The sequence below is a fragment of the Gadus macrocephalus genome, chromosome 18, assembly GCF_031168955.1.
Source record: "Gadus macrocephalus chromosome 18, ASM3116895v1".
Classification (NCBI taxonomy): Eukaryota; Metazoa; Chordata; class Actinopteri; order Gadiformes; family Gadidae; genus Gadus; species Gadus macrocephalus.
The window spans coordinates 19,464,325-19,476,215 of NC_082399.1; the positions used below are offsets into that span (position 1 = coordinate 19,464,325).

At 43.7% G+C, this 11,891-nt stretch overlaps 1 protein-coding gene across 13 annotated transcripts; it reads left to right on the forward strand.

Annotated features, from left to right (window-relative positions):
* Positions 1–2,505: 2,505 nt before the first annotated feature.
* On the forward strand, positions 2,506–11,181 carry LOC132446305 (mucin-13-like). Of its 13 annotated transcripts, none has more exons than XM_060036531.1 (13): positions 2,506–2,715; positions 3,808–4,269; positions 4,333–4,383; positions 6,201–6,323; positions 6,443–6,549; positions 6,706–6,767; positions 7,868–8,025; positions 8,900–9,031; positions 9,348–9,393; positions 9,732–9,769; positions 9,954–10,041; positions 10,257–10,497; positions 10,695–11,181. In XM_060036531.1, the coding sequence occupies exons 1-13, from the start codon at positions 2,649–2,651 to the stop codon at positions 10,983–10,985; spliced, it is 1,866 nt and encodes a 621-aa protein (XP_059892514.1). In that variant the 5' UTR covers positions 2,506–2,648; the 3' UTR covers positions 10,986–11,181. The 13 variants fall into 13 exon arrangements, with proteins under 13 accessions (XP_059892514.1, XP_059892511.1, XP_059892513.1 ...); XM_060036528.1 differs by having other exon boundaries at positions 2,507–2,715; positions 3,808–3,996; positions 4,039–4,383; XM_060036530.1 differs by having other exon boundaries at positions 2,507–2,715; positions 3,829–3,870; positions 3,913–4,383.
* The last annotated feature ends 710 nt before the right edge of the window (positions 11,182–11,891 follow it).

The window sequence follows — 11,891 nt, forward strand, 5'->3', positions numbered from 1 at the left end:
AATACATTGCTTTATTTTCTATTTTAATACTAAAATGCCTTTTTAACTTTCTATTTTACCCATTTCTTTGCATATGCTTTATTTTACTTATCTATTATTTTATTTATTGTATGACAATGTTTATATGTGAAGCACTTTGAGTCTGCCTTGTGTACGAAAAATGCTATATAAATAAAGTTGCCTTGCCTTGCCTTAAAGAACAACAGTGTCACATTATGCATCTCAACAATGACGCATGATTGAAAAGCATTTAAGATCACGCATCCTGACGTTCAAATCCACTTTAAACTAGCCTCATATTGCAATATTACGTCATGATACGTGATCGAGTAGGCCGATCGTTGTTGTGCTGCATTGCCTCTTTGTGCCACCAACTGACAAAATTCACCCGAAATGTGCGGACGGCAGACATGAAGTTTGCGTGGAGGACCGCACCTTCTCACTTCTCACTTCTTTGTACATCCGATAGTATACGCAGCTTTTTTGTGCATACTTTTTTGTGCTTTGTACATGAGTCCCCTGGTCTTCCATCCAAGGCTGGCCCAGTACCAGCCTTGCTTAGCAGTATTGAAGCCTTTGTGCTGGATTCATCCTGAAGCCTATGAAAAAAAGAATGGATGAATGATACTAATACACAACGAAATAATTAATAGAACATGATATTTTTAGAACATGAATCCATCATAATTCAGTGACAATTAAATCATTCCATGTCAGTTCGTCTTTTCATTAGGCTCCGACTAGATGTCTCCCCAACATGCAAGATGCCCCCACATGCGAGCTGCCCCAACATGCAAGCTGCCCCAACGTGCTAGATACCCCAAAATGCTAGATGCCCAACATGCTAGATGCCCCATCATGTTAGGGGCCCTACATGCAAGCTGCCTCAACATGCAAGCTGCCCCAACATACTAGATGTCTCCAAACTGAGCTGCCCCAACATGCCAGATGCCCCCACATTCGAGCTGCCCAAACATGCGAGATGACCAAACATGCAAGCTGCCCCAACGTGATAGATGCCCCAACATTTTAGATGCCCAACATGCAAGCTGCCCCAACATGCTAGCTGCACCAACATGCTAGATGCCCCAACATGCGAGCTGCCCCAACATGCTAGATGCCCAACATGCTAGATGCCCCAACATGTTAGCTGCCCCAATATGCTAGATACCCCAACATGCTAGATGCCCAACATAATAGCTGCCCAATCATGCTCGCTGCCCCAACATGCTAGCTGCCCCAACATGCTAGGTGCCCCAACATGCTAGATGCCCCAACATGCGAGCTGCCACAACATGCTAGATACTCCGACATGCTAGAGGCCCAACATGCTAGATACCCCAACATGCGAGCTGCTCCGACATGCAAGCTGCCCCAATATGCGAGCTGCCCCAACATGCTAGCTGCCCCAACATGCGAGATGCCCACCATGCGAGCTGCCCCAACGTGCAAGATGCCCCAACATGCAAGCGGCCCAAACATGATAGCTGCGCCAACATGTGAGCTGCCCAAACATGCTAAATACCCCGAACATGCTAGTTAGGCTACATGAACATGGGGCAGATGAAATGCATGACAACAAGAGAACATCCAAACTCAAAACATTAAAAAGGGCCCCAGGAAGTTTCAACCTACTTAAAATATAATCCCAATGTCCCAGGAACTACTGGGAGAACATTGAGATTTTATTACGTGCAAATCAGTTTTATGGTAGCAACTCAACAAGGCGCTTTTGTAAATTCCACAACGATAGTAGCTCTAAATCTCAACAAAGTGTGTTCTAAGGACTTAGACCTTAAGATTCCGATAGTTTAAATATTTTTGTGTTCTCTTTGTCATCATGATTCATTGTTGCAGTGACGCCCATGATGACACCTTGGGTTTAGGGCTGTGAGTGTTTTATCGTACCAAAGTTCAGGTATGCAATGAGGTGCAAAGGTTACCAAGAGATTATACAAATTATCCAAGCGCAGTTGATGGGCCTTTTCAGATAAGATGTTCTTCAGGTGGTTCTCACTTGTCCATATGTCAACAACATCCATATGTCATCATGTTTAGCCACCATGAACTACAATCAATCCTAAGAATAAAAAGAAAACCAAAACAGGAGGATTGGTGAATGAATGATAAATAAATGAACAAAACAAAAAATAGAATGAATCAATCATGATCAATTAAATAACAAAGAAGTCAGAAAGTTGTTTTATGGCTAATGCATCCACAACACATGCATCATGGCCTCATTTTAGAATCAAATAGTGATTATTAATGTAGCCTCATAATATTACGGACTAGAGACACAAATCATAACTATGTCTGTACGTATAAACCTTCATTTTTTTGGATACAATGACAATTTGTCAATCTTTTTGTCTAAAGAGTTATGTCTCTAATTAAGGTTGCCTGGTTGACAACATGCCTGTAGTTGGGGGGCCCAGTGGGAGTGTCCTGTTCACACACCTGGGCCGCCCTTTGGAGGAGTGGCGACAAGCGAGTCATCAAAACCTCCAGCGGACAACACCTGCTTCGTCTTCCTCTCACTACTGCTCGCTTAGCGTCGTCTGTTCTCAGCTGGCTCCTCTACACTTGTGCGGCTCGCTCAGCGTCTTCTGTTCTCACCTTGCCCCCCTGCGCTCGTGCTGGCCAAAATGGCGCGATTTAAGGGTTGTGCGTTCTTCGTTGTGTTTTTGCTTTTGGTAGCCGGGTGCCAAACAGGTGAGCAGGCCTTTTGTTCTCACCCTCTCTAACAGCCGAGTTGGTCTTATTATCCAGTAGCCAATATTTAAACGTGGCATGATTTCAATGTGTATACATCGTAGGCCTCTCGTTTACATTTGCCTGTAACATTGGTTGAGATATTCATTTGAATAGCCGGAAGGGTGGGCTGCATGTTGAAACAGAGCTTTTCTTTAGCGGGCCTATCCTATTTATGCTACTGAACTATAGTCAAAATTGTATCTCATGAAAAAATATAATAATATAATAAAGGTAGCCAGATTATTCTTATGTTGAATCATTGACTGCCTTTATCCATTATAGGCCTATTCATTTTTATTTCAGCTATCTAATACGCTATTTGGGATTTAGGATTATGACCATTGTAGTTATTGAAAAATCATATATGGCCCATTTATTTGTGATGTCCCCACCACCACTCCAGATTTCACCACCACCACTCCATATTAGGGATGGGACAGAATATTCCGATATTCGATGATTCGTTCCCAAGGGTCAAAGTCGATTTTTAACATTGGACCGTTAACATTTTTTCCCATTCAAATAAACAAGAATTAACGGACGGAACTAATGATGGACACCTCGTGGGACATTATCCCGCTTATACCATGGTCACTTGCCAAAGAAAATAAATAAAGACCATTCAGTGATGTTTTCATGCCTTTTACAATCCAAATATAAAGTTTTTCACAAGCCATAACTTTCTTTACCTGGTAACGCCTGAGGGTTTGACTAATTCCCGGAACAATCATTACCCTCCCGTAAGGTTCTTATGCAACGGAAACGTTGTTCACTCCAGTAAATAGGACAGTCCTTAGCTTCGGCTTGGCAACGGAAGGTATTCTAGTCCACTCAGCTATGAGCCAGAGAGCTAGCGTTATGCATTGTACATATTTATAATTCGAAATTTGTCCCAGCCTAGAGCCCGAGGTCTGGAGCATATAACTGCGTTGTCTGATTACAGTTTAATTCATTTTATACAATTTACCAGCCCTCGTTTTGAAGACCGCCATTCGTTTCAATGGGAATCGCGACTGTCTATACTTTCAGAAGTCCCCACCACCACTACAGAAGTCCCCACCACCACTACAGGTGTCCCCACCACCACTCCAGAAGTCCCCACCACCACTACAGGTGTCCCCACCACCATTCCAGGTGTCCCCACCACCACTACAGGTGTCCCCACCACCACTCCAGAAGTCCCCACCACCACTACAGGTGTCCCCACCACCATTCCAGGTGTCTCCACCACCCCTCCAGGTGTCCCCACCACCACTCCAGAAGTCTCCACCACCACTCCAGGTGTCCCCACCACCACTCCAGAAGTCCCCACCACCACTCCAGGTGTCCCCACCACCACTCCAGAAGTCCCCACCACCACTACAGGTGTCCCCACCACCATTCCAGGTGTCTCCACCACCCCTCCAGGTGTCCCCACCACCACTCCAGAAGTCTCCACCACCACTCCAGGTGTCCCCACCACCACTCCAGAAGTCCCCACCACCACTCCAGAAGTCCCCACCACCACTCCAGGTGTCCCCACCACCACTCCAGAAGTCCCCACCACCACTACAGGTGTCCCCACCACCACTCCAGACGTCACCACCATCACTCCAGACGTCACCACTGCCCCGCCTTCCACCTCTGGTAATTGATTTTATATTTGTGCTCTATGACCATGAGATAAGTAGTACACAAACTAAGTAATACACATTCTATTCATGCATTTTGTTAAACACTCGAAGGTATTTATAAACCTACTTAACATATTATGGGAAAAACAAACCATAAAATAACTTATTTATAGTGCTACTTTTTGTTGGTCCACTACACTTAACTACAACCTGAACCAATACATGTAAAAGTTTGACCTTTATTGCTGAGAATTCTATCAAAATGGAGAGCAACAATTGATTATGGCGAGGGTCAGTGACCAGTTTAAGCAGCTTTAGGATTTAGGACTTCTGGACCACAGCACCTGTGGATGACACCACCACCCCTGCGCTTGTGGTTGTCACCACCACCCCTGTTGATGTCACCACCACCCCTGCGGTTTTGGTTTGTCACCACCACTCCCACCACCTTCGCCATTGGTATTCACCAGCTTTAGTACTGGAAAGCCAATAAAATGCAACCATGTTTACCTTCAACAACATGGCTGTGAATGCTGTTAACAGGTCAAAGCCTTTAGTGATTTCCTTATGTCTGGGTTAGTTGGATAATGTTGGTTGAAGGCTTAAGAAAGGGTTAGTAAGTTAGGGTGCACTTATACTAGGCCATCTGGCCGTGGCCGTGGCCGTTTTCACACCTAACCGTGCTCAAATCTGCCAGTGTGAGTGTGGCCAGTCTGGCCAGGCCAGGCCAATTTGGCCACTTGGGAGAGGTGTGCTGCAATGGTACGGGCCGCTACGGTACAGATGCTAATGAGCCGACACGCGCACACGCACGGCTACGCAACCTGAGCTGGATGAATTATAGTCCATGCAACGACCATGGACATAATAAAGGCGAAGAGCCTTCTTTCCCCTTAAATGGTAAACATGGCGTCATGCGGTTCAACTGTTGGTTCATGTTGGTCCCATAGAGAAGTCGAGTGTCTGTTAGCCATTTGGGCAGACGATAATCAACAGACTCAGCAAAGTGCGAACTGTGTTCTCTGTGTTGTTGTCCATTGTTGTTAAAACTCTGACTGGCGGCAGACTTTATTATGGTCCATGCAGCGGACGCTTGGTGATGACGTGTTACGACGTGATGACGTATGTACAAGAGCCTACTGTGGCAAGGCCACAGTTGCAACGGCCAACGGCCACGGCCAGATGGCCTAGTGTGAGTGCAGGCCAGAGAACAATGGGGCCAGTTGAGCACGGTTAGGTGGGAAAACGGCCAACGGCCACGGCCAGATGGCCTAGTGTGAGTGCACCCTTAGTTGTCGTGTAGGTCTATCCCCCACTGGCTTCACTCCCATTTCATTGGGATGGTGTCGCAGTAGACAGCTCAACTTGTTTGACCTGCTCCCGTTAGTATAACTGGTGGAGGACGCTCGCTGATTTCGACATGAAGTATTGGAATGTTCACAGACTGCTGTCCCTCCCCGCTCGCCATTCTCTACCTTCAGGTTCTCCGCTGCCCAGCGATGCCCCAGTGCTGAAATCACTGACCTTATAGATAGTCATCATTGCTACTGCCTATGCATTAAAACTACAAAGAGTGCAGCCAATATCAAGTATCACTTTTTATAATAATAATGTGACTGACTCCAATATGAACCTCAAACAGGAGCATTTCTTTGACGGGATCCTTTACACACAGGTTGTTATAAGACAATATGTCATAATAATACCTTATCTCAAGTCCAATATCGTGTATGGTATGGAATGGTGAGCTAAGTGACTAGTCACACCCCTAACCCATCATTTGTCAAAGCCATTCACCAAGTTAAGGCCATTGATCTTCTTAACTTGCAGATCCATGTAACAAGAATCCCTGCGGTGGTGGGAGTACTTGCCAGAGACGATTTAATGAAACCTACACCTGCCTGTGCTTGGTGGGAATGAATTACGATGAGAATGAAAGGCAGTGTGCAGATGGTCAGTATCCGTACAAACAACATTCAACCTCTTTTCTTCTCATACTTGTCGGTGTACAGTATATACCTTTATGTGTTTAATTAGCTGTTTCAACTGCTAATTCGCCATGTCTTTTACAGCCAAGGTGTTCCCTGGCAAACTTGAACTATTGCTGCCATGGGATAAACAGCTGAAAATTAAAACATCAGAATGCTTCAAAAAACAATCCGAATACATTATTGCTATGGTGAGATAATTTAGTTAGCGCTCTACGGTCCTTACACGCAGATCAAATACATAAATGACGAAGCAAGCAACCTAAAAACTGTCTGGGGTGCACACAAAGGCCTGGGTAGGTATGATTGCGTCTTAAACTATGAGTCTATTTGCTTCCCAATTATAGCTCAACAAAACCTTCAAAGATCTGGATGTAACGTACCTTAAGAGTACAGTATTGGAGTTCAAGTAAGTTCTGTAGTACTGGCTGTCATTACTATTTATTTTTGTGCTCTTATGTAGTGCTGGCTCAATATGCTGTTAGAAATTTCAATAACCTCGACAATGTCTACAGAGTGTCTTTGTTCTCTTGAATGATCCGGCTTTATGGAAAGTCAAAACCTAACAGTTTGTTTAGTGTCGGCGTCAAATGAGTGTCGGCGTGAAAAGAGAACTCAGAGGTTCCTCCCACATTAGAGATGGGGGGCAGTATTGGTGTCTGGGTGGTAGGATGATGACTGTATGAGATTTGAACTCTACCTGTGAGGGAGCTGGCACGTTACAGATAGAAAACTGAAACTAGCAAATCTTCCTATGGAACTTTGAGTCCGGATATAGTATTTCATTTCATTTCCCTCATCATATTTCCTCCTTCCATCTGGAAGAACCATCCCACCCAGTGGTCAGAGATGTCATACTCAGTATGTCACTGGAGCAAGTAGCTCCTGCCTCAAACCACCTAGCTGCTTTACATGGGCCCCTCTGACACCAGCACACAAGTTGATTGTAGAGTTAGGATGGTTTGTTAGATCAGTTGTTTCCTGACATGTCATTGCTCTCCCTGAGTGTGTATGCTATTGGCTGGTCTTTCCTGTGTGCGTTGATTCCTCTATGCACCACAGGTGTGAAGCTTTACCAAGAGTCTTACGAATCTGACTTTGGAGAAGTGAGGCTGCTTAAACCAGCCCTCAACCACACACACCCAGTTCTATGGGTTAGGATTAGGGTTTAATGTACATATCTGTTTGGATACTGGGACCCATAGTTTGACTTCCTTATCCTTCCTCCAAATAGCCTAATGCCAAAAGGCTATTTGCAGATTTCTTTCCTAAAAGGGAATAACAGCAAAAGGCAGTTTGGGCTTTGTGTTTTTTTTTTGTGTAATGCGGCATCGCTGCGGGTTAGGAACAAATGCAGGGCGTGTGTTTCCTTACACTTGTTTGCTGACACAGCCTGCGCAAAGCCAGTTTATTGACGTATTGTCTATCAGCTACATGGCTGTTGTATCCATGTTTTCTATAACACTGTTAAGTAATCGAAGTAATGCTGAATGAATGCTTTTCTTCCAGTCCTAGTGAATCTGTCGAGATGAACCTGAGGAAAAACAAAAATACAACAGCAACTGTGGAAAACCTCTTTCAACTCAGTTCTAACGCTAACGACAGTTGGGTTAGAGACACAGTGTTGAAAGCTATAGAAAATGACACACTGATCGCATCATTCAATGGTACGTGTGATCTTTGATATATCATTTATGTTTTTGATATTATTTTTGATGCAAGATGGTTGCTGTAAAGTAACTTTACCTACCTTCCCTGTTAAGGAACCCTGCTCTATTACACCATAAAATGTGTTTATAACCATTTATTATGGCCTTGAATAGTGTTATCAACATTATAAGAACACAATAGCCCACTTAGTTACGTAGATTTAACTAGGTAGAATCCAAAAAACAGAGCAGAGGAACACTGTTGTAAAAACAACAATCTCAAAGAAACTGACACTTGTATAATGTTGTAGTCCAACTTATAGGTTCAATGTGAATTTAGTGGCATCTACCAGAAGTGACTTGGCAGAAATGGAATTTAACATTTATAAGTATGTTTTAATGTGTATAATCCCATGAAAATAAGAAGCGTTTGGTTTGAATTAGCTTAATTTGAAATTTTGAAATCAATCGATGTCCGAGAAGTTTAACCCTCTCTCGGATGCCAACATCAATCGCTTCACAGACAGAGCTACACACATCAACACACACCGTGGTATTAAGTATGTCGTAGAAGCTTATCTCTCTCTCGGATGTGGACACCTTTCACAATACAGGCCAGTACAGGAAACTTCACACAATACAGGCCAGTATAGGCCACTTCACACAATACAGGCCAGTACAGGTCACCCGAGTTGTCAATCTCTAACCTCATCTCTAGTGGCCTCCTCAATTTCACACACTGGACCTTTTTAATGGCCACAAGTACAGGATGCTTGCCAGTCTTGTTTGTCGATTTCTAATCCTGAAACTTCAGTCTCACACCTTGTCACGCAGAACACAGTCCATAAAGTGTTTGACATTTTGAAATTTGTATTTTCTACCTCTTTGACAGCTATAAATTTGTGTGATCGAAATGCCTGTGATAAAGCGACTACAAATTGTAAAACAGGCGACGAAGGATCATTCAACTGTTCTTGTGTTCCTGGTTATCTCGCTTCTAAATTCAGCACCAGAGCATGTTTTGGTAAGATCAGATTATAAGAGATTCACATGGTGTGTGCGTGTATGTGTGTATGTGTTTGGGAGAGAGAGAGAGAGAGAGAGAGAGAGAGAGAGAGAGAGAGAGAGAGAGAGAGAGAGAGAGAGAGAGAGAGAGAGAGAGAGAGAGAGAGAGAGAGAGAGAGAGAGAGAGAGAGAGAGAGAGAGAGAGAGAGAGAGAGAGAGAGAGAGAATGAGAGAGAGAGAATGAGAGAGAGAGAGAATGAGAGAGAGAGAGAATGAGAGCATGTACACATTCTGAGCATCTGATTCTTCAATGTTGGCCTGTGTTGATCTTGCAGCTTGTCCCAGTGGAGAGAGGCCCTACAATGATACTCATTGTTATCCGTAAGTATCTACTATGAGATGAACATAAATATGTTACACTAATGTGCTAATGTTATAATATATGTTTATTAGTAGCCGATATCTATAACAAAAATAATACAAATAATATCTCATATATTTATTTCGTTATAATACGGCATATGTGCTGAACAATAGGCTTACAAAAAATTAAAGTCAATATGTTTAAGGCTTGTAGGCCGATGTTTATATTGTATTGATTCACAGACTTTTAGGATTGAATTGGTATTTCAATTACAATTTAATCTAGCATCTCTTTTGAGACGCTAAGGGTTGGCCCACCTCAGGCGCCTGGTGACCTTTGAAATTCTTCTTTTCAGTTGTGCCTTCGGAAAATCTGGATTTAACTGTGAAGAATGTGAGTAAGCAGATGTAAAATGAAAGTGGTATCTATCTTTTGTTTTCAGGGATTATCACATATTGTATTTTCATGTTGATTGTAGGAATGGGAACAATCGTACTACCTGTCATTGAAAGCACACGTTTGTCTGACTCTCCTCGGAGATCTTTTGATTATCTTTGGTTTGTTTGTTTGGTTTCAGCCTGGCAACTGGCACTGGTGATCGTTGGGTCGGTCTTGGGAGGTCTGCTCTTCCTCATGGCCATTGTTGTAGGTGTGTTGTCATGCAGGTATGTTCTACCACCTCTTCCTCTCCACTGCCCCCTCGCTCCCTGCTCTCCTTTCAACACTCTCTTAAAATGATAACCCCCAAAAAAGAGGACTTTATGAATATGAGTTCCTTGTGCCAAATCACAAACATCACAAACGTCATCACAAACTCGAGGACCTTGACATATGTGCTGATCCTGAAGCTTGCCCTTGCTTGTGTCCCTGTTGTTTTCAGGCCTTCAAGGAAGAGCAGCAAGAAGACGTCGGGCACGGAGGAGGACGCGGCTACATACTACAGCCACTCCCTTGCCAAGGCGCCGCTCATAAACCCCAATGGACCTATGCCGGTCGCCGCAAACGGGTTCCCCAAGATACCAAGGGCCACATCCACCAGGGACCCACTTGGAGGGGGCCGCATGGAGATGACCCCCAATAACAGCCAGCTCATCGCTGGTCCGAGGGCCGGCCATGCAGCGGTAAGCGGGTGCATGTGGGTATGTCGCTGCTGGATGAGCGACTTTATTGAACCAGCTCTTGGTGAGAGTCTGGGGGTCTGATATACCCGCAGGGTACAAAATGTACTTTCACTTTTGAAAATGTAATGTTTTACCTGCCAGAGTGGAAGAGGCCAGGCAATTGTTAAAATATCTAACCCATGTTTTTTTTTACCAAGCCCCACGTTCAGAACCGAGACCCCTATGAGCAGAACCGAGCGACGACCAACCCCTACGTTCAGAACCGGGAACCCTATGAGCAGAACCAAGCGACAACCAACCCCTACGTTCAGAACCGGGACCCCTATGAGCAGAACCGAGCGACGACCAACCCCTACGTTCAGAACCGGGACCCCTATGAGCAGAACCGAGCCATGAACAACCCCTACGTTCAGAACCAGGCTTATAACAATAAGAAGCGAGGATACACAAATTCAAACTACATGCACGACGATGAGAGAAGCTATTAATGAGGCATCTATGAGCCGGCCCCTGCCCTCCAGCTGATACGAGGAACAGCACACCTGACGGCACACGTTCAGCTGCTTGCTTATTTATTAATTCATGGTTTTAAAATTAAAATGAAGTGAGAATGAATTTGCTTGAAATTCAGTGCCAAAATGTATTTGGTATTCAGTGTAACTAAATATAAATTGTTTTACCTTACCTTCAATGTAGATGGGCCAAACTTTTTTCACAGATCTAATATATTTTGATTTTATGAACCTTAATTATTGGCTACCTTAAATATTAATCAATGAGCAAATGAGTCAGGTTCATCAAATACCATTTATGGTGGACTTGGTGACGTTTATTGAAAGGATCATTGTCGATATGAGCCATATGAGCCAGCAGTAAGAATAGGCTGTAACTATATGCCTTTTGCAATTAGTCTGTGCTCAATGTTTTTAAATTCAAGGGCAATGACCTACTAATTAGGGGATCTAATAGGGGTTTGAACAGGGTTCCCAGTCTTTTCAGCTTATCATTTTCCTGGTAAGTAACAGTTAGTAAGTCAGTAAGTAATAGTCTTGCACACAATGGTACAGTAAATGGTGCAGGTGCACCCTAACTCAGGAGGTACTTGAACTCCTTCAAAGGGGGGTAAGGACTAATTTCCTTTTTTCTCGGAAATTGAGCCTTCAATGCATTTCCTATCTGGAAATTAGTCCAGAACCCTTTTATGTATTTTCTTCTTGTGAAAATACATGTTTGTGCATATGCACTGACGCATGTCCCTATAGGACTCACTATATTGACGCACCTAGCCGTTCCAGGATCACCCCAGAATCATACTGTGACACTATGCTGTCAACAAGGTCACCGTACATAAATATGTGTGCCTTATATATATCTTATAAAGTGAAATTGCTTAC